Here is a 23,700-nt window from a genome sequence, read left to right as displayed (position 1 = left end):
GGTGTGCTGCTTGAAGAAGGCCGTTGTATACGGCTCTTAGCTTCAAGATGTTTATTGGAAAGGATTCCTGACTTGACCACCTACCTTAGAAGGTTTTCCCTTGAGCGACTGCTCCCCAATCTCTGAAACTTGCATCCGTGGTTAGAAGGATCCAGTCCTGAACTTCGAACCTTCGGCCCTCCAGAAGGTGAGGTAGTTGCAGCCACCAGAGGAGTGAAATCCTTGCTTTCGGCAACAGACGTATCCTCATGTGCATGTGTAGGTGAGATCCCGACCACTGGTCCAGGAGATCTAGTTGAAAGTACCGAGCATGAAACCTTCCGTACTGCAGAGCCTCGTAGGAGGCAACCATCTTCCCCAGAAGGCGGATGCACTGATGAACCGATACCCGGGCAGGCTTCAAGACATCCCGGACCATTGTTTGTATCACCAACTCTTTCTCCACCGGTGGAAACACCCTCTGCACCTCCATGTCGAGGATCATCCCCAGGAAAGACAGCCTCCTTGTCGGCTCTAGATGAGACTTTGGAAGGTTCAGGATCCAACCGTGCTCCCTGAGCAGATGCGTCGTGAGAGCAATGGACCTTAACAAATTCTCCCTGGACGATGCCTTGATCAGCAGGTCGTCCAGATATGGAATGATGTTCACCCCCTGCTTGCGGAGGAGAACCATCATCTCCGCCATCACCTTGGTGAAGACCCTCGGTGCAGTGGAAAGACCGAATGGCAGTGCTTGAAATTGATAGTGAGCGTCTAACAGTGCAAACCTGAGATAAGCCTGATGTAGCGACCAAATCAGAATGTGGAGGTACGCATCCTTGATGTCCAGGGACACCAGGAACTCCCCCTCTGCCAGTCCTGAGATAACCGCTCTCAAAGACTCCATTTTGAATTTGAACTCCCTGAGATAAGGGTTTAACGATTTTAAGTTCAGAATTGGCCTGACCGAACCATCCGGCTTCGGTACCACAAAAAAGTTCGAATAGTAACCTTTGTTTAACTGATGAGGTGGAACTGGAACAATGACCTCCGACAATACCAATTTTCAGATAGCGTCCAGTAGAATAGCTCTGTCTGCTGGCAAAGCTGGCAAACCTGATTTGAAGAATCGGTGAGGTGGAAGCGTTTGAAACTCCAGTCTGTATTCCCGGTACACAATACCCTATACCGAGGGATCCAGGCCGGACGATACCCTGATGTGGCTGAAATGCCGGAGTCTCGCTCCCACCTGACCGACCACCAGGCTGTGCGGTCCACCGTCATGCTGAGGACTTTGAGGCACCAGAAGCAGGCTTCTGGTCCTGGGAACCTGCAGGTTTTTTGGATTTGGCACGACCATCTCTAAAGAAGTTGTGAGAGGGCTTGTTCTTTCTAGTCCTAGCGGGCCGAAAGGACTGTGACGTGTGGGGAGAAAAAGGTTTCTTTGTACCTGGTGCAGCTGAGGGAAGAAAAGGAGACTTACCCGCGGTAGCCGTGGCAATCCACGCATCCAACACCTCCCGAAAAAGAGCTTGACCTGTGTAGGGTAGGTTCTCCACACTTTTCCTGAATTCCACGTCCGCAGACCATTGGCGCAGCCATAGACCCCTGCGAGCCGAGACGGACATGGAGGAGATCCCCACAGCCATGGAACCCAGATCCTTCAGGGATTCTACCATAAACCCCCCAGAATCCTGTATATTACGTAAAAACAAATCAACATCACCCTTATCCATTGTGGTCAAGTGCTCCTGCAGAGTTAGAACAAAAAAAAGAAGAAAATATATGAAGCGCCTGTGTCAGTATAGAATAGATTATTATTCTTTAAATAATAATGGTTGAGCCCACGTTCGCTTGACTCAAGGGGCTGTATACACCCCTAATTTAAATGATAAAGGACAACAGAGAAAAAGGTCCAGCGCTCATGGGTTCATACTATCATTCCAATAAACATATTCAGAGCCGGTAAATATATATATTAAAAAACAATTTGTTTTTATTTATACTTATGATAACATCTGTAGTTGATAATCTTAAAATATTGAATATACTTTATATAATAAATTAATACAATAAATTAATACTATTACTTGCTGGCCAGCGGTTGTATTATTGGCAAGAAAAAATCTGCTTCCCTCTGTGGGGAGTATTGTGTTACAGAGGCTGTGTTGTAACACTATCAATATTGGCAACTTGGTATCAGTTCATATAGTAACTGTTGCACGTGAGTGGTATAGTGGCTGCAGACGGAGTTTGAATGTATCCGATTACCTCCTTTGTAGATTCAGCGGTGTGGTCCTGCCCCGTTGTGCCGAGCGTCCTCGGCAATAATAGATATGTCTGCGGGGGTTGCCTTTTGTTTTCACCGCCTGTAAATTATTCCACGGGAGGATGGATGTAAAGCCGTTCTGCTGGTGGCGGCTCCACCAGCAGAACGGCTTTACATCCATCCTCCCGTGGAATAATTTACAGCCGGTGAAAACAAAAGGCAACCCCCGCAGACATATCTATTATTGCCGAGGACGCTCGGCACAACGGGGCAGGACCACACCGCTGAATCTACAAAGGAGGTAATCGGATACATTCAAACTCCGTCTGCAGCCACTATACCACTCACGTGCAACAGTTACTATATGAACTGATACCAAGTTGCCAATATTGATAGTGTTACAACACAGCCTCTGTAACACAATACTCCCCACAGAGGGAAGCAGATTTTTTCTTGCCAATAATACAACCGCTGGCCAGCAAGTAATAGTATTAATTTATTGTATTAATTTATTATATAAAGTATATTCAATATTTTAAGATTATCAACTACAGATGTTATCATAAGTATAAATAAAAACAAATTGTTTTTTAATATATATATTTACCGGCTCTGAATATGTTTATTGGAATGATAGTATGAACCCATGAGCGCTGGACCTTTTTCTCTGCTCCTGCAGAGTGCTTGACCACTTTGCTATTGCTTTCGAAATCCATGCACAGGCAATAGTAGGCTGCAGTATCGCCTCTGAAGCCGTGTAAATGGATTTGAGCGTAGCATCAACCTTGCGATCCGCCGGATCTTTCAACGCGGTGGATCCCGGGACAGGTAAGACCACCTGCTTTGACAGCCTGGAGACAGACGCGTCAACAATAGGCAGGGTCTCTCATTTTTTCCTGTCCTCCTCCGGGAAGGGAAAAGCAACCAGAACCCTGTTAGGGATCTGGAATTTTTTCTATGGGTTTTCCCAGGATTTTTCAAATATAGCATTTAATTCCTTAGATGTAAGGAAGGTTAGCGAGGTTTTCTTATTGTCAGTGAAGTAGGCCTCCTCAACCTGCTCAGGAGTTGCGTCAGTAATATTTAACACATCTCTCATGGCCTCAATCATCAACTGCACCCCCTTAGCAAGTGATGCCGTCCCCCGCAACACATCCCCATCACCGTCTGCCGTGTCAGAATCGGTATCCGTGTCATCCTGCGTAATTTGGGCAAGAGCACGTTTCTGAGAGTGTACCGCAGGGGAATCCGAGGGAACAGAATCGGACCATACTGCCATAGAGGACTGCAATACCTGAGTAGCATTCTCAGTCTGTGCAACCCTCTCCGAAATCTGAGAAATAACCTCTTTAATAGAGGCAAACCACTCTGGTTCCCTAGCCGGGATCTGTGCTACAACAGTGCAATCCTGATTACATGGAATGGGATCTTCCTGAGAAGACATATCCTCTGCAGCATACGAGACAGAGTCTCTAGACACGGCTGTTAGCAAACCCACACACCCAACATACACACAGGGTAAAGGGTAGACAGAGTTCCCCCCCAAGAATGGCAGAGAGACACAGACATTGGAGCCAACCCACACACAGCGCTATTACAAGTATAGGGAGACCCTTAACCAGCGCTGACTGTGCCCCTTAATAGGTGACAGTCTATATATAGCCTCCCCCCCTTCTAAACCCCCCTGGTACCGTAAAGATAGCTGGAGTTGCTCTGGAGGGACTGCTCTTCACAGGCAGCTGCAGGCAGGAAAATGGCGCTGAGAAGCCCCGCCCCCTTAATGGCGCTGTCTTCCCGCTCTTGAAGACTATACTGGCCTGAGGATTTTGCTGCTGGCTGAGATCCAGGGACCCCGACAGGCTTTGTGGTCAGTATAGGGTGTAGGCTACGGCTCCGGGCGTCCCTCACAGTGCCGCACCATGTACCGCTGAGCCCCGAAGCGCAGTTAGTAGTGCGCTCCATACCTTGTTGCCCCAATCTTCACATCGGCTCCCCGCTTGCCAGGGGGCCGATGACTCACTCGCCACCAATCTTCTGGCTCTGTAATGGGGTGGCTGCATGCTGCCAGGGTGAGCGTTCCCCTGTGGCGGGGAGTGATCAATCCCCTCAGGAGCTCAGTGTCCTGTCAGCGGATATAGTGGGTCAGACCCCGCAGGGCGGACACTACTCTCCTCCCACTCAGTCCCACGAAGCAGGGAGGCTGTTGCCAGCAGCCTCCCTGTAAAATAAAAACCTCTAAAATAAACTTTTACTAAGAAAGCTCTGTAGAGCTCCCTAGCTGTGACCGACTCCTCCGGGCACATTTTCTAAACTGAGTCTGGTAGGAGGGGCATAGAGGGAGGAGCCAGCCCACACTATTAAGTGCCAATGGCTCCTGGTGGACCCGTCTATACCCCATGGTACTAATATGGACCCCAGCATCCTCTAGGATGTAAGAGAAAATAAGTGTTACATTAGTTAAAAAAAATAATAGGTGCTGAAAAAGTGTTAGATTAAGTGTTACAATATGATGCCCCAAAATAGCTGGTTTATTGTAGTTATTATGATTAGCAGTGTCTAGTATTTACAGTGTGCGTCTGCATTTTCTCTTTTTTTTGTTTTAAAGAATCAAAATGTCTTTGTAAAACAAATGTGGTCAGTCAGTGGTCTTCTATTCCACTGCTAAAAAGAGTTAGCAGGCACTGGAGGCCTGCGCCTGTAGGAGGTATGAGGTACACCTTTGCCACAAGTCTGCCTAATAGACACAGGCAACAGTGGTAGGACTGAGTTTCCCGCTGCTATATACAGGATTCACCTAACCAGGTGGGTCAGGCAGAATTTTGCCTGATGCCCTTTTCAAAGCACTTTTTACTTGCAGCTGAAAAATATAGCCGACAGCCGTCAGGAATAGACATCACCGCTGCCCTATTGTACTACAGAAAATAAACAGAACAGGACAAGTAATAGGGCTAGTTTTATACAGGGGAAAGAAGAGTTACATAATTAAGAGAGCAAATTAAAACAAATATTCCCTAGTTTGTATATTTCAGGTTGCTATTAATGATTTAGATTCCTGAAGAATTTCACAGACTACTATGGTAACCACAGTCACATGATGCTGAAATGCCCGTCTGAACCAGATCTGCAATGTGACATCCTCCCCTCTGCCATAACATAACATGCTGTGAATCTGCGAGCCCATGTCTCCCCCGTTTTAAGCAAGGGCTCCACCTAATGCTTCCTTAGTTTGTTCCATGGGCCTCTTCATGCCTCAGTAGGAGGGATATGCAGTTTCCATCATTATTCCCGTCTATGCAGATGGCAGCTCATTAGGGCGTGGCCAGACTATTGGAGTCATTATCATAAAATAACGTCATATTGGCTCCACCCCCTCTCCACGGACACGCAATTTCCTGTAGTATCTCCCCACCGTGCCCAAGTCAATAGGAAGTGAGCGTAAAGCAGGACCACCCACCCACCCTGCTGGGAGCCAGTGGGACTCAAAGCCAATGCGGGTGAGCAGAGCCGGTCCTAGGCATAGGTAAATGCCTAGGGTATTTGGAATGCCTAGGGGCACAAGCAGATTCTGCTGATTAAAATGATATGTGGCATGCCTATATTCTGTGTGACTGCGGCTGTGTCTGCACACCAAATGCTACGTTACAATGATTTCCAGGAATACACTGTAACAATGCATTTTGTATGCAGATACAGCCACTGTTGCACAAAGAATATAGGCATGCTAATTATCATTTTAATCAGCAGAATCTGCTTGCGCTTGCTAGTTACATAGCAATGAAAATAAGTAGCATTTTCTGCAAAAAAAGGTGCCCAACGTTAGCAGAGCTGGACGGGCATATTGGGGCAAGATGTATGAGGACACATCTATATCCAAGCAGAGGCAGAGGTCACAGTGTTAGCGGCCATGTGAGTGCTGTGTGCGTAGGTTAATTGTGCAATAGTGTTCGGAATATGTGTAAGAAGCATTATATTTGTCATTATGTGTATAATGGCATTAATAATGTGTGTCATATGTGTAAGGGGCATTACTGTGGTATTATGTGTATAAAGGCATTACTAATGTGTGGCATTATGTGTATAAGGTGATCTACTGTGGTATTATGTGTATAAAGGCATTACTAATGTGTGGCATTATGTGTATAAGGTGCTCTACTGTGTGGCGTAATGTACAGAAAAGACACTACTGTGTGGTCTAATGTGAATAAAGAGCAATATGGTGTGGTGTAATGTAAATAAGGGGCACTACTGTGAGGAGTAAAGTTTATAAGGTAAAGTGGTACTACTGTGTAATTTAACCTGAAGAAGGGACACTATCGCATGATATAATGTGAATAAAGTTGCACTACTGTGTGGCGTAATTTGAATTGGGGGTACTATTGTGTGGCCATGCCCCTTCCCAAAAGAACACGCTCCTTCTTTGGGCTGCGCGGCTTAATGCGCGCATTGTTCCTATTTAAAATATATGGAGTAGGAGCAGAAAAATGAGGACTGCTATGACTGAGGGGTAATGGTGCAGGGTCAGAGGTGGAACTAGCAGTGGTGCTAGGGGGCACCAGCCAAAATCTTGCCTAGGGCATCATATTGATTAGGGCCGGGTCTGCGGGTGAGCAGGTGAGTGCGCCTATGTTAGAGGTATAAACATTTACCAATAATTGGGACATCGGCCTGATTTATTGTATAGTGCGTACGAAAGATCATGTCAGCATTTCGATGATAATTCGGGTAAATCGTGCACACACACCGAACGATCGATTTTCCAATCAATCGGCGCAGACCAAAAATATCTGCCATAATCTCCAGATATTGAGCAGTGTGTGCGCGTTCTCAATAATCTGCCCATATTTCCTATGTTTTCCTCTCACTACATCATCCTCCTTGTGGGTGGACATATGCAAATGCAGTGTGATGAGGCAGAAAACTGGTAACTGGAAAAAAAAAATCTTTAAGTGTGTAACTCAGATATTGGTGCCTGCAATTTCCTGAAAAATCATCCAATTGTCGGGAAGACTAAAAAAGAATCTGCCAGTGTGTACCTAGCTTTAGACAGTACTGTATATTATAGTTTACCAGCTAGTCAGGTATATTATTTTAAATAGGACATATATACTCAAAAAATAATAATAATTATATATCTCAAACACTGAGCAACATCCCCAAACAGGTAATTTCAACTTTTAACTTGTCATTTATTTTGTACAGTCTGGACATGGCTACTGATAACAAACGCACAGACAAAATTCTTAAAGCTATGTGTGCAAATGCTAGGAGCTTAGGAGACAAAAATTCCAGAGCTAATTGCGATAACGACAAGGAATAACCTGGATTTTGTGGCAATTACAGAGTAATGGTGCAATGAAAATCATGACTGGGACATAGCTATACCAGGATACATTTAATTTAGGAAGGATATAATAGGAAGAATAGGAGGAGGGGTAGCAATGTATGTGAAAAAAAGCATAAATGCTACTTTAATACAAAATATTGAAGACAAAACTGAGGCCCTTTGGGTCACCATAGAAACCGGGGAGAAGGATGTTATTCGCATTGGGGTGATCTATAGACCACCAGGCCAGGGGCAGGATTTGGACAGGATCCTATTATTGAACATCACTAAAATGGCTTTAAAGGGAGAAGTCATAATCATGGGAGACTTTAATTTACCTGATGTAAATTGGGAGGGGTCTTTTGCAAGTTCAGCTACAAGTGGCAAATTTCTACATTCCTTACAGGGAGCATCTCTCAAGCAATTGGTAATGGAGCCCAGTCGCAAAAATTCAATATTAGATTTAATTCTTACAAATGGTGATAGGATATCCAACATATATTATTATTATCCTTTATTTATATGGCGCCACAAGGGTTCCGCAGCGCCCAATTACAGAGTACATAAACAAATAATCAACTAGGAAAACAGCAACTTACAGTTGGCTACAATATAGGACAAGTACAGGGTAAATAAACATAGCTACATCAGCAGATGACACTGGAATAAGTATCAGGTGGCAGAAGGCTGCTGGATTTGGTGCAGCTGAAGATTATTAAAGTAAGAAAGGATAAGCACATGAGGGAAGAGGGCCCTGCTCGTGAGAGCTTACATTCTAAAGGGGAGGGGTAGACAGACAGGGGTGACACAATTGGGGTACATAGAGAGTGTAGAACAGAGGGTTAGGATGAGATTTGGCTGGGTTTGGTGAAGAAGTGGGTGTTGAGAGCCCGTTTGAAGTTTTGTAGAGAGGTGGAGAGTCTGAGAGGGAGAGGTAGGGAATTCCAGAGAAGTGGTGCAGCACGTGAAAAATCTTGGAGGTAGGAGTGGGAGGAAGTAATCCGTAGGCAGGAGAGTTGGCGAGCATTAGTGTACATCTTACAAGTACGGCCGCAACGATAGTACACGAAAACCTGACTTCCACACGCAGAGGTAGGGGCCGCCGTCCTCTGCATCTATTTGAATCTAATTACTAAAGACAGATTTTTAAAGCCCACACAGTCCGGTCAGGACTAGAGACATTTCCACTGGAAAATCTATATTTGACTTTTAAAGCAACATAGCCAGATTTAATCATTACATATATATATTTTTTCCAGGCCCATTGGCCTTTGTGTCAGAACACACACGCCAAGAACCTAAAGGATTTAATCACCAATTTGAGTGATTAAAGGACTGAGTTAAACAGGTGCTCCCCGTGGAACACACATTGTGATCACCACCTTTTTCATGTTCCACAATATATCTGCACTGTTTCATTATATTGAGTATCATATTTGATACATGTGAAAGTAAAACACACCTTTATATAAGTATCCATTTGCATCATTTCACGAGTACTCAAACTGTAGGGGATGAGTGCAGTCAGGTGAAAACCAGATATCCATAAAATGGTGCATGGCCTACATCACAAAACGTACCCGGAAAGGCTAAAAAATCTTAACATGTATCGTTTGGAGGGGAGAAGGGACATGATAGAAACGTTCAAATATATCAAGGGTCTTAAAGTTCAGGAGGGAAACATTCTTCATAGGAAGAGAAATATTAGAACTGAGACTGGAGGGGGGAGGTTCAGGGGAAATTTAAGGAAAAATTACTTCACAGAAAGGGTAGTGGATAAGTGGAATAGCCTCCCATCAGAGGTGGTAGAGGCTAAGACTGTAGAGCAATTTAAACATGCTTGGGATAGGCCTATGAATATCCTTACAAAGAATTAAGGTTCAAAAAGGGTTGAGATTGCCTAAAGGATAAAAAAAAAGGGGCAGACTAGATGGGCCAAGTGTTTCTTATCTGCCGTCAAATTCTATGTTTCTATCATGGTCTTCCAGGTAGTCTCCTGAACCCCAGGAAGCGTGAGTGGAGCACCCGCATTCTGCCACTTCTCAACACTGTTGGAGAAGTGCCCACAGATGTATTGTACATGTAGGTGGCTTTACTTTCACCCTTCTGTTTCCCAAACCAGCTGGCTGGGGTGTACCTCTGGAGACAGTGCCGCCATTACAGGATTTGTAGCATAAAGTCTTTCTCTTTTCCTGGAAGGTAGCTCTGACCTAGCCTGGAGGACTGTTACTGGACATTATCTTGTTGTAGGATGAACCCCTGACCAACTAGGTGCAGACCTTCTGGTTCAGGAAGCCAGTCACTCTGTGAAATCCATGCAATTTGGATGGGTGTTTCATGGTGGTGACTGGGTGGTGCCAGTTTACTTGTGGGCATGTTGGTGCCAGCTACTGTGTCTAAAGACGCAGTTCCAAGCAGGACCCTATGGGGTCACTTCACCAAGAGAGCCTCTAGTTGCCAGGGAGTCATGTAAGGACGCCCCTAGGAGAAGAGCTACACTCCAGGCTGGCGGGCCACCGGTACCTCAGAAGGACCTATCAGCGACAGAAGCCACTCCACCGCTCACCTACCAGTAGGTTATATTAATGAGTATCCCTGCCAGTGTGGGACGCAGACACCCTGAAGTGCTCTAGACCCACATTCTGAGCCTCACAGACTATAGGTCTGACAGGGGACATGTGCTGGTCACTGAACCGCATGGAAAAGGTGCTCCCTGACAGAGACCCACTAACCCCCCCGATAGCGCACACCTGCAAATACCAGATCTACAGAGTGTGAGTATAGCTACCCGCTGCTACACCCATAAAGGGTGCTCCCTACAAGAGAAGACTGGAGACCAGCAGACATAGGGGGTGATTCAGATCTGATCACTGGGCTGCAAACTTTGCTGTCCTGCTTTCAGATAGTCGCCGCCTCCAGGGGGAGTGTAAATTCACCGTGCAAGTGTGCGATCCCATGTGTACGCCGAACTGCAAAAATCCACTTTGTGCAGTGTGTGCGCAGCCCAGGACTTACTGCTACAGTGCGATGAGAAAAGGCTGATCGGGGCCGGAGCTGACGTCACACGCCCGCCCTGAAAACGCTTGGACACGCCTGCATTTTTCCGGACACTCCCAATAAACGGTCAATTACCACCCACATACGTCCTCTTCCTGTCATTCCCCTTATGGACGCCTGTGCGATCGGATTTTTCCGCACCATCCCATCGCTGACCTGCGATGCCCTTTGTTGTTGTCCGACGCGCGTGCGCATTGCGGTGCATACGCATGGGCAGTTACTACCTGATCGCCCGCTGTGCATCGCTCAGGAATGAATCACCCCCATACACCCTTCAGCAGAGAACACTGTGTCTCTTCCACACCCCCTGCTGACATACCCAGATACCCTGATGCACATCACTGACACAATACATCACATACACATCACTCTACCAACTCATCACCACTCTACATTCACACGCACCCCATCCCCCCGCCTACCCCTGCACCCAGACTAACGGGTGAGTGATTCCTATAACCTTCTACAAGGTTACAAGAAATATATTCAAAGCCAGACATAGAGGGGATTTTATTGGGGGACATTTAAGGTAATTTCTGAAAACAATATTTTCAGTTCTCTTGCCTCACATTATACTCACACTATGGGGTCTTTCAGACCTGATGGCACGCTAGGTTTTTTAATGCGCAGGCGCGTCGTACAAGTACAAAGCGGATCATTGCCCAGCGACCGATTGTACGACGAATCCATTCGCACAGCCGATCGCAAGGTGATTGAGAAGAAGAAGGTGTTTGTGGGTGTCAACTGATCGTTTTCAGGGAGTGTTTGGAAAAACGCAGGCGTGTCCAGGCATTTGCAGGGCGGGTGTCTGACGTCAATTCCGGCCCCGGACAGGCTGAAGTGATCGCAGTGGCTGAGTAAGTCCAGAGCTACTCAGAAACTGCACAATACTTTTTTGTACCGCTCGGCTGCACATGCGATCGCACACTTGCAAAGCGAAAATACACTCCCCTATAGGCGGCGACTATCTGATCGCAGCGCTGCAAAAAACGATCAGGATTGAAGATTTTGCTCCTTGTACACGTGTGCCTGGAGACGGCCTCGGACTGTGGACTCTGTTAGTGGCTCAGCTGGAAATATTTCCCTATCGCTGTGTTTTATGTTTGCACAGTTATTACCCCACAGATGGGTCGCTCGTGTATACAGGGGCAGATTTATCAGAGTATGTACAGAGATAAAGCGGAGAGAAAGTACCAGCCATGTTACATGATGTGCGTGAAAAATGACAGTTAGAAGCTGATTGGTTGATACTTTATCTCCATCCACTTTATCTCTCTCCAAGACTTGATAAATCTGCCCCTATATAATCCTACTATAGTTTTAATACTCACACACACTGTGTGAATATCGGAATAAGAACACATATGGAATTGTGTACATTAATTCTAAGTATTACGCAGTAAAACAATAAAATGAAGACATAAACAATATAACATTAAAGAAATCTCTAAGTAAAAGGACATTTGTAGCTTTTAGTCTTCACATTCAGTATGTGTAGGTGCCCGCCACTATATAATACCATATAAAGGATGCCACAGACGGGGCAAGGGGGAGATCAAACAGTGAGATATTAAGAGATGGATGTAGTAAGCTTTGAAGTGATAAAGTGGAGAGAGCTAAAGTATCAACCAATCAGCTCATAACTGTCATTTTTTAAAAGACAGCCTGTAACATGGCAGTTAGGAGCTGAATGGCTGGTACTTTATCTCTCTCCACTCTATCACTCTAAAAGGCTTAGTACATCTGCTCCAAACACATTTAAAGGGATGCGGTCAAGATGCCGGCTGTTGGGATCCCTGCAGTGCCGACGCTGGAATCCCGACAACCATCAGTATGTCGACGCCAGAATACCGACAGGGCCAGGAGACCGACGCCAGAATCCCATCAGCCGGCATCCCAAACGGAAGTATAGCGGGTGGATTAGGGCTAAGAGGGGTAGGTTTAGGCACCACCCGGGGGGGAGTTACGGTTAGGCTGCGGGGCAGGGGAGGTTAGGTTTAGGCACTACCAGGGAAGGTTAGGGTCAGGCACTACCGGGGAAGGTTAGGGTCAGAGACTACTGGGGAAGGTTAGGGTTAGGCTGTGGGAAAGGGAGAGTTAGGGGGTAGTGGACGGGGGGAACACTCTTACCTCCCCCTGTCGGGATTCCCCCTGGTATACCAGCGTCGGTATTCTGACCGCCGGCATCCTGTGCGCCAGTAAATCATAGTGAGCCCCATTTAAATGAGTGACCGTTACTAACAGTAGCACTCTCTGACCCAGCGCCTTGTGAGGGCGGACCAATAGGATCAGTGGATGACTGCGAGTGGGAGGGTCCTGAGAACACGGGAATATGCAGAGCAGGGACCGCCATCCCTAATGCAGAGTGTGAGCTAAAAGGAGGGGGGGGCTGGTCTTGTGAGCTTACAGTCTAGGAGGAATGACGGGAGGTATGTATTATACGTAATAATGTAAATACATATTGAGCTCACTCTGGCCCTGATTCAGAAGCTGCTGCTGTACCACATGCCGCAAAAGACCGATGTTTGGTACTTTGCGCGTCGTCGGAAGCGGAACAACGGCAAATGTCAACTGACTGGCAGTCTGTTGCCATTTATGGGGAGAGGAGGGGGAGGTGATGGGCTCCGTTCCCAAAATGCATGAGTGTCAGGGAGTGACGAGGTCAGGATCTCCGTCGGAAGACAAAGATTTTGTGGCCTCTTTGTTGTACCTGCGCTGGCCGGCTTGCACGACCCCACACAGGTCATGCAGCCAGCTGATGGTGTCGCAGGTGACCAGATGCTGCGTCACTCTCACTCTGTCCCCTCAGCACACATACAGCAGTACACACAGGATAATGCAGTATGTGGGGGCAGGGGGCGTCCCCACGCCCTGTCACACCTGGTGCGCTGCAAGTCCCCTGCATGCGCAGAAGGAACTGGAAAAAGGTGCGTGGCCTCGTGACAACAGAATGGTGGCCTTGTGGCCCGATCCCCATTTTCAGCACTCCGGGGTTGCGGGAGATGTAGCCTGCCCGCGGACACTGCTGTGGCTGCACTGTTACAGGAGCCGAGTGCTGCATGTAATGTTACCGTGCAGCACCCGGCTCCCGTCACTGAGGAGGAGCCGACAGCCTAGCTGCTCTGTGCAGCAGCACTGTGTAAAAGTTACACACAAAAAAACATTGGGTCCATGGATACCATCGATGGTGGGAAACAATCTGGTCCTCCGTCATCGACGGTAAAAGCATTCAACATTGTCCTTAGACCATCGATGGTTTAGAGCCATCCATGGCCATCCCTAGCTCAGTGCCTCTTCCCTCACTCTCCTCCACACATAACCGGCTGCTCAGTGCCTCTCACCTCACTAGCTCCTCGCTGCATAAATACAGTAGATGGTACAGGATAATTCAGTCGCTTCCTCTTCCATCACTCTCTCTCCTCAGCACACAGTCAGTGCCTCTCACCTCACTCTCTCCCCTCAGCACACATACAGCAGTATATACAGGATAAGGCAGTCAGTGCCTCTCACCTCACTCTCCCCCTTCAGCACACATGCAGCAGTATATACAGGATAAGGCAGTCGGTGCCTCTCACCTCACTCTCTTCCCTTAGCACACATACAGCAGATGATAGAGGATAAGGCAGTCAGTCCCTCTCACCTCACTCTCTTCCCTCAGCACACATACAGCAGATGATACAGGATAAGGTAGTTAGTGCCTCTCACCTCACTCTCCCCCCTCAACACACATACAGCAGTATATACAGGATAAGGTGGTCAGTGCCTCTCACCTCACTCTCTACCTCAGCACACATACAGCAGTATATACAGGATAAGGCAGTCAGTGCCTCTCACCTCACTCTCTTCCCTCAGCACACATACAGCAGATGATACAGGATAAGACAGTCAGTGCCTCTCACCTCACTCTCTTCCCTCAGCACACATACAGCAGATGATACAGGATAAGACAGTCAGTGCCTCTCACCTCGCTCTCTCCCTCAGCACACATACAGCAGATGATACAGGATAAGACAGTCAGTGCCTCTCACCTCACTCTCTTCCCTCAGCACACATACAGCAGATGATACAGGATAAGACAGTCAGTGCCTCTCACCTCGCTCTCTCCCTCAGCACACATACAGCAGTATATACAGGATAAGGCGGTCAGTGCCTCTCACCTCACTCTCTCCCTCAGCACACATAGAGCAGTATATACAGGATAAGGCAGTCAGTGCCTCTCACCTCACTCTCCCCCTTCAGCACACATACAGCAGTATATACAGGATAAGGCAGTCAGTGCCTCTCTCCTTCAGCACACAGTCAGTGCCTCTCACCGCACTTCTTCTCCTCAGCACACATACAGCAGTATATACAGGATAAGGCAGTCAGTGCCTCTCACCTCACTCTCCTTCAGCACACACATACCCTCCAACATTTTACACATAAAAATCGGTACAAATTAGGAAAGGGGGCGTGGCCACACCCCTTTTCCTATACTTTCAATGGAAGTTTGGAGAGCCAAAAATCGGTACAGACCATTAAAAAAAAGGTACAGCTGGAGGGTATGACAGCCAGGGCCGGATCCAGGGGGGGGAAAGCCCCTCCTAACAGTCATAGCCACTCCCACTTACAAGAGGTGGGGGCTGCTGCCAGGTGATGGTGTGTGGCTGCACAAACATCCCTCCCCATCGTCCGTGTCCCTGGGGCCCCTAGCCCCATCTGCCATCATCACATGCCGTCACCCCCACCATGGGCAGTGTGTGCCGCCCAGCGGTGTGTTAGTAGTTACATGTGCCCGGTGTGTGTGCTACATAAGACGTACATGTGCAGCCTGGCAATGCTTTATATTCTCTTTAGAGCATTAATGGACAGTTGGTATGGGAAGTGGGAGGAGTAATGAAAGTAGGGGAGGAGTCAGGAATAAATAAACCGCCCTCCCTAAAAGAAAAGTCTAGATCTGTCCCTGATGACAGCAGTATATACTGGATAAGGTAGTCAGTGCCTCTCACCTCACTCTCTGTCCTTAGCACGCCACACATACAGCAGTATGACAGGATAAGGTAGTCAGTGCCTCTCACCTCACTCTCTATCCTCAGCACACATACAGCAGTATATACAGGATAAGGCAGTCGGTGCCTCTCACCTCACTCTCTCCCCTCAGCACACATACAGCAGTATATACAGGATAAGGCAGTCGGTGCCTCTCACCTCACTCTCTCCCCTCAGCACACATGCAGCAGTATATAAAGAATAAGGCAGTCAGTGCCTCTCACCTCACTCTCCCCTCAGCACACATGCAGGGTAATTACCTGTTTGCAGGCAGAGAATGAGCAGCAGGAACCCTGTGACCGACATTTCCATCCTGTTACATATAATGAAGAATCCGCTCTTTGCTTTCCCAGCAGAATGTTTCTGTACTTTCACTTTCACTTGTGATAGATATCTGGCTGGGCTCGGCTTTATCATTGTGGAGAAACACTGCCGCTTCTGGGAAATGTGCAGCAGGTAGTATGCAATGCATTAAGGCCCTCATTCCGAGTTGTTTGCTCGCAAGCTGCTTTTAGCAGCATTGCACATGCTAAGCCGCCGCCTACTGGGAGTGAGTCTTAGCTTATCAAAATTGCGAACGAAAGATTCGCAATATTGCGAACGAAAGATTCGCAATATTGCGAAAAGACTTCTCTGTGCAGTTTATGAGTAGCTCGAGACTTACTCTTCCAGTGCGATCGGTTCAGTGCTTGTCGTTCCTGGTTTGACGTCACAAACACACCCAGCGTTCGCCCAGACACTCCTCCGTTTCTCCAGCCACTCCCGCGTTTTTCCCAGAAACGGTAGCGTTTTTTCACACACTCCCATAAAACGGCCTGTTTCCGCCCAGAAACACCCACTTCCTGTCAATCACATTACGATCACCAGAACGAAGAAAAAACCTCGTAATGCCGTGAGTAAAATACCAATCTTCATAGCAAATTTACTTGCCGCAATCGCTTTGCGGACATTGCGCAGGCGCATTAGCGACTAATCGCTCCGTTGCGGAAAAAAAATAACGAGCGATCAACTCGGAATGACCACCTAGGTTCCACTAGCAGCCTCCAGCTTCTTCCTACTGTGTTGTTGTAATTGTTTCTTATATGTAACTCAGAATACTTGCTTAAAAGGCGCACTGGTCTGTTATTACAGACAGGGGCCTCTCTCATTGGTTAAATATCTGAATTGAACTTACTACTGAGCCGCATTTTTACCAAAAATCAGGCTCCAATCTGCCGAACAGAGCTTCCATATTTATTTAAAAAATCAATTTTTGTGTTGATTTCTGGTTGGTACTGAAATCGATATCAATGTTGGTCAATATTTAGTTTTTGAGTTTATAGTCAGTCAGTATTTCCAGCCACAACCCACTGCAAATAGATATAAAAATCGTTAAAAAATCGAATACCACTTACTGCTGATTTTCTATTGGAGAAAACATACCACATAGCAGAGGGAAAAAGATAGGAAAGGTACTTTCATTCAATCTTGGAGGGGAAGGGGGGGGGGGGGGGGGGGAGGCACTGCTGTGGCCATTGTGTGTGCAAGGGGCACTGCTGCTGTGGGCATAATTTTAATTGGGGGCACTATTGTGAAGCCGCAGCCCTTTTGGCAGGTAGCACGCAAAATATAAATATGCAGTATATCAATAACTGAAAAAAGTTTTCTCAAGTGAAAGATGATTCTTTTAGTCAATGATTGTGTTATTGATATTGTAGCACGTAAGTGATCGGAGACATTGGTAACAAAATAGCAGTGTGATTAGACACACATATAGTAGTCTCACATGTATAGGGAGCTGCGATTCGGCATGCAGCAGCTGTGCGCAAATGTGCAAATGTCGCAACCGCTGGGATATATATTGAGACGGGTGTAGTATTGGTGACCACCGCCGGTCACCTTACCGACGCCGGGATCCCGGCAGCATACCGACGCCGGGATCCGGGCGGGGAGGGGCGAGTGCAGCAAGCCCCTTGTGGGCTCGCTGCGCTCGCTACGCTGCGGGCTCGGTGGCGACCTGCGGTTGCCACGGGTTCTATTCCCACTCTATGGGTGTCGTGGACACCCACGAGTGGAAATAGTCCCTGTTGGTCGGCATGCCGACCATCGGGATAGTGAGCCGTCTGGCTCACGGAGCAGGTCATGTGACTGTCGGTCAGCTGACCGGCGGTCACATGAATACCACCCATTGAGACACCCACTGGAGGCAGACCGTCGCAGCAGAAATATCGCCACTGAATTCATCTAGCAAAATACTGAAGGATGTCTCTGTGTGCGGCTTCCTGCTGTTACACTGCGCTGGCGGCTGCTGCGGGTATAATCAGGTGCAGCTGCCGCTATCAGGCTGTTCCACATAGTGTCTCATCGCTTCCGCCGTGCAGACACGTGGAAAGTCAAGCCATGTGAAGGCACATAGGAGGCGGATGTAACTATGGCTCCTGAGGGGCACCCCCACGCCCTAATGCACCTCCTCTAGGCCCCTGGATCCCAGTTTCAGCTGCTGCGACCCAGGACGCAGGGAAAAGTCAAGTAGGGACTTACTCGCCGGGTTTGCTAGCATCGCCGCAGTGCGATACTATCGCACCCGTGCGTCGGGGGGAGAGCCAGACATGTGGGAAGGACTAGCCCTGTGCTGTGCGTCCCCCCGCACGTCAGGGTGGCTGATTGTTTGCACGGCTACGATCAGGTCTGAATTACCCCAAATATTTTTGCACCCGCTGCGTCGCTGTAATGCTGCTGCTGCTGCCTGTAAGAGGAACCGTGTCAATGATGAAGGAAAACAAGGAAACAACTTTTAGGAAAGTAACCCATGGGGGTTTCTACAGCACCACAGACAGTGCAGATCTTACAGCCTGATGGGGGGTACATATGGAGGGGGGGGGGGGGGGGTAGTAATGAACTTACAGATGGGGGGATGGAACACAATAAGGAACATACAAATATATGTATGTGTGTATATATGTATGTATACACATACAATTAATTATCCCCACCAGACCACATGTGCAGAGACAGTATATATATATATCCCATCAGGAGGAATCAATCGCAGCGGCTGAGTAAGTCCTGGGCTGCGCAGAGACTCCACACACTGATTTTTGTGCAGCTCTGCTACAAAAGCGATCGCACGCTTGCACAGCACATTACCCCTCCCCCTGTAGGCGGCGATTATCTGATCGCAGGGCTGCAAAAAAACGCAGCCCAGCGATCAGATCTGAATTAGGCCCAAAGTCACTTTAAAAGTCCTTCGGTGTTGTCCGTTTTCTCTGTATACCGTACGTATAATAATGCAATTCACCCCAACTAGGGCCTAACTCGGACCTGATCGTAGCGGGTCTACGCTCAGGCACACTGACATGCGGGGGGGGGACGCCCAGCACAGGGCTAGTCTGCCCGCATGTCAGTCCCGACCCCACCTCCCCGCAGACGTACAAAAGCATCGCACAGCGGCAATGCCTTTGTACTTCAGGAGTAGCTCCCGGCCAGCGCAGCTCCTGCTGCTGGGAGCTACGCGTCGCTGCCGGGGTCGCAGCAGCGCCCCCGGCAAGGTCCGGCCACGCCTGCGTTGGCTGGACCACGCCCCCTAAACGGCTGCTTAATGCCGCCGTCCCGCCACCTCCCGCCCAGCGAACTTCTCTGCCTGTCAATCAGGCAGAAGCGATCGCTAGGCTACAACAGCCGTCGAAAACGCACAGCAGCGATCGGGTCTGAATGACATCCCTAGTGTCCACCTGCATCTCCCCTCCAAGAGGTGGTGGTGGGGGGATTGCAGGTTAGGGGGCGCTAGGCTGAAGCTTTGCCTAGGGTGCAGAGAGTCCTTGCACTGGCCCTGAAAACAATGTTAGCCATGGACAACCATGAATCGGCTGACAGTAGATTTAAGCTGGGGAGACACTTGAAAGTCGCAATGATCTTGTGGCTGCCCGATACGATACAGTACAGTATATCATGTCAGCGCACGATCTGTCATACGATGACACTATATACGTGTGCGGTGCAGCACATCAGGGAGATGCAGATTGCAATTGCACGGAGGTCAATGCAATTTTGTTGGATGTTTCTGGGTGGTAACGGGAGGTGTGGATAATAGCCAAGGGCGTATCGTGGGCATGTTGGTGTCAGCGACTGTGTCGTATTGTCACCCGCAGCTATAGTCACTCGGACATTCTGTGCCTGCTGTAGGCCAATGGAACACAGTGTCTAGCTTGATAATAATGATTTCTTAAGTAGGCATACATTTCCTTCTGGAAACATAGGGCCTAATCTAGACCTCATTGCAGCAGCAAATTTGTTAGCTGATGGGTAAAACCATGTACACTGCATGGGGGTCAGATATAATTTGGGTGGGGTGTGTTCAAAAACTGAAATCTAAATTGCAGTGTAAAAATAAAGCAGCCAGTAATTACCCTGCACAGAAACAATATAACCCACCCAAATCTAACTCTCTCTGCACATGTTACATCTGCCCCCACCTGATCGCTTCTCTGCCTTTTGGCTAAGATCAAGTCTAGTATCTATTCTTATCAGTTTAGGCTGACTGACAGTGCTGCCTTGTTTCTTGGACCGGCAACTGTCCTTCTCAGGACTAAGCTGTCCGACCGGGCCGAGAAGCCAGAAGAAACGAAGCCGAGACTGCGAAGAGAAGGAGATCGCTTGAAGAGGGAGAAGATTTGCATCGCCCCCCAGCTGCAGCAGAGGGTTAAGCTTGTTTGCTCTGCCCTCTGGAGAAGATACCCCCCTCCGCCAGCAAGACTGCGTGGAGAAAAGGGCCTTCGCCTGAGAAAGCACTGCATCGCTCCCTAGCTGCACTGGAGGGTTACACTTGTTTGCTCTGCCCTCTGAAGCGAGCGACCACCTCTTCTTCTCTCGACGACGCTGATCCTTCGCCCCACCTCCTGCATCAAGGGAACCAAGAGGATGGCCACCGCTGCTCCAGCCGCCGCTCTTCCAGCTCCTGCCTCCGCTCCGGCCCCCCTCGCCAGGAAGGAGCAGGCGAAGACGGCAAAGACACCCGCCAAAGGTCCAACCGGATCAGCAGCTTCCAGCACCACCACCCCTGCAGCGACATCGCCTGCGGTGCCCGCCCATGAGAGCTCCGAGGACAAACCGTCCCTGGAGCCCTGGATGACACATACCGTGGTGATGAAGCTCAAGGAGGTGGATGGACGGATGCCGGACATGACGGTTGAGACATTTGGAAAGAAGATGATCCTCGACCAGGGCTTCTCGACCGCTGAAACCCTCAGCATCCAGAACTACCTGAAGGGGATTTTCTACGTGACATTCGCCTCCATTACCATCTGAAAGAGGTACTGGGAGGCAGTGAAAGCGGCGAGGCCTGAGTCCCCTTGCTCTCGCTTTGTGGACAATTGCCCTATTCAAAGAGAGGAAAGGCGGGTGACTGTTTCAATGCGCAACCCACACACGCCCATCAGAGACATCGTCACCTTTCTCAGCCAGTTCTGCTCTGTCAAGAAAGACCCCACGAGGATTCTGGACGTGAATGGATTCTGGACCGGAAATTGGGCGGTGATCGTCAACCTGCAAAAGGACACCTCGTGCCCAGAAGGAGTCAAGCACCTCCCACAGTGCTTCTCCCTGGGGGGATCCCAAGGAATTCTTCACTACACCGACAAGCCACGCAACTGCAGGAAGTGTGACGGTAAGGACCATGTGATGAAGGACTGCAAGGTCACGGCATGCAGGAATTGCTACATGGCCAGCCATGAGACAAAGGACTGCCCATGAGGAAAACCTGCAACCTGTGTGGTAAGGTGGACCACGTCTACAGGGACTGCCCCAGTAGGACGAGAACCTACTCAGCGGTGGTGACCGGACGTGAATCCCTTGCCAAGCGGCCGCCCTCGGCAGCACAGAAGAAACAGCAGCCTCAGGAGGGTAAGAAACCTTCCACCTCCCTCCCCTCCCCCATCCCACCCCCTGTGACAGAAACCTCCATCCCTGCATCTATCACAACCCCTCCTACTTCTCCCTCCCGCTCTCACCCCACCTCACTGTCTCTCCCACCTCCTCCACCACTGTCCTCGACCTCTCCTCCCTGGAAGAGTTTCCCCCTCCTGAACCCGCTGCAGGTACAGAAAAGACGAGGAGTTGCAAGAGGAAGGTTCTCGACAGCCCAGCTGCGGACCCTGAATCCTCCAAGAAACTGGCGGTCGAGCTGATCCAGGATCTGGAGGAAGAAATGGAGGCGTTGACGGAAGCAATCAGGGAGGAGGAGCTTGATGCCAACGCCGCCTACATACTTGACCAGATACTAGGAGACGACTCGCCGCCACCCGAGCAGGGCGACCCGGCACCCGATGTCGAGGGAGCCACGCCTGACGGAGTGGTAACGTAAATGTTGAATTGTTGCCTAGCCTCTCTTTTTTCCCCAACTAATGGCGTCTTTTTCTATTTTCACCATTAATGTGAGGAGTATTAAGGATAAGCTTAGGAGACAATCTGTGTTTACCTTCTTAGAAATGTGATGTGTATATGTTGCAGGAATGTTCTCTTCCCTTCTCCAAGTCCTACAAACATCTGGGCAGGCAGTGGTCTCACGGCGCCTCCTATTGGTCCGGTGGGGGTGAGTGTAAGTCTGCAGGGGTCGCCATTCTTATTAGGGGAAGCCTCTTCATGCTAGATTCTGTTCATGAGATTGTCTGCGGCAGATTGCTGATTGTAGATGGCTCCTGGGCAGGTGAGCCTATTAGGCTAATCTGTGTGTACGCACCCCCTGGTAAGAATGAGCATTTGGAGCTTTTCCAGACCCTGTGACTGCAGCTTGCAACCACTAGGGCGGTAGTGATGGCAGGAGACTTTAACTGCACCATGGAGGAAGATGTACGCAGCACCGGCAACTGTACTAAGCTGGATGTGACATCTAAACTGCTTATAGAAATGGTGACCGAAGCATCATTGCAGGACACTATGGGCTCCATGGGGGCCGGCTCCGTGAATTACACGTGGAGCCGCCCCGATGGCTCTGTGCGTTCCCGCATTGACTTTGTGTTTACCTCTAGAGCAGTGAAGCAGACTAGGCATACGATGGTCCCCTGCTTCTTCTCAGACCACAGGGCCATTCTCTTCCAAGGGGTCCTGGGCAATGGTTTCTCACCTGGCCCAGGCTCCTGGAAGTTGAATTGTGCCCTGCTGGAAAGAGAGGATGGCGGAGCTGAAGGATGCCTACATCACATGGAAAAAGGACAAATGTTATTTTGACTGTATGAGTGACTGGTGGGAATATGTTAAGGCTAACATTCGCAGTTTCTTTCAGGTGAAAGGCAGACAACAGGCGTGCGACCAAAAGAGGAACTTCAGGAGACTGCAAAGACAACTGCAGTCCCTGCTGGACCTCCAATGGTGCAGCTGGGACGTGAGAGACGAGCTGGATGAGACCAAAGGGGGCCTGAAAAGGCACTTTGAGGAGGAATCCAGACGCATCGTCTTCCGTTCCAAGGTGGAGAACCTGGAGAAGGATGAGAAATGTAACTCTTTCTTTTTCAGGAAACTCCACTCTGGCCACATGCCCCTGACTGAGCTGCGAGATGAGACCGGTATTCCCAGACATGGTAAGGAGGGCGTGATGAAAGTCGTCTGAGACTATTACAGCGACCTCTACTCCCCTAAGACTACAGATAATGAGGAGGCTGATGGTGCGATCATGCTAGGCTTGTATCGTTTGCCTTGTCACCCCATGTTCCCCCCCCCCCCCTCCCCTTTCAAATTTTTTTTTTTTGTTGGTTATAACACAGTACGTTTTAGTTTATTGTTTTTCATATTTTGGGTTACATTATTATATCTTCGGCTCTAGCCGACTAAACCATTACGGACCAGAGGGACCTGCTTCTCCTGCATTAGCTTGCTGTTCCCACTACCCCCGTGCTCCCTTTATTTGTTAATTCAGAATATGATGCTTTGTATTTGCGTAGCGGTCCCTGATTGGGACCCCATAATTCAGGGTTTTCTCCCGTATGGGTTCTCTATCACTTTCCTTTTTACTATGTCTCTGATTCTTGTTTCTTGCTGTTTTTCTTCTTTCCTTTTCCTTCTTCCCGGGGTGGGG

At 48.7% G+C, this 23,700-nt stretch overlaps 1 protein-coding gene and 1 pseudogene across 10 annotated transcripts in view; one reads left to right on the top strand and one right to left on the bottom strand.

Moving 5' to 3' along the window:
* LOC134945852 (uncharacterized) overlaps positions 1-16,088 on the bottom strand; it is a 154,711-nt gene extending 138,623 nt beyond the window's left edge. For 3 of the 10 annotated variants that reach the window (XM_063935386.1, XM_063935387.1, XM_063935388.1), the window contains exon 1: positions 13,509-13,716. In XM_063935386.1, coding sequence (XP_063791456.1) covers positions 13,509-13,689 — 181 coding nt within the window. In that variant the 5' untranslated portion in view covers positions 13,690-13,716. Of the gene's footprint in view, positions 1-13,338; positions 13,469-13,508; positions 13,719-15,916 lie in introns of those variants that run through there. The other 7 variants (XM_063935382.1, XM_063935383.1, XM_063935390.1 and 4 more) reach the window with 5 other exon arrangements.
* Positions 16,089-20,110: 4,022 nt separating this feature from the next.
* On the top strand, positions 20,111-20,215 carry LOC134946689 (U2 spliceosomal RNA; annotated as a pseudogene).
* Positions 20,216-23,700: the final 3,485 nt, after the last annotated feature.

This window comes from Pseudophryne corroboree, chromosome 7 (assembly GCF_028390025.1).
Source record: "Pseudophryne corroboree isolate aPseCor3 chromosome 7, aPseCor3.hap2, whole genome shotgun sequence".
NCBI lineage: Eukaryota > Metazoa > Chordata > Amphibia > Anura > Myobatrachidae > Pseudophryne > Pseudophryne corroboree.
The sequence above is the reverse complement of the archived record's forward strand: the minus strand, read 5'-3'. Positions and strand labels throughout refer to the sequence as shown.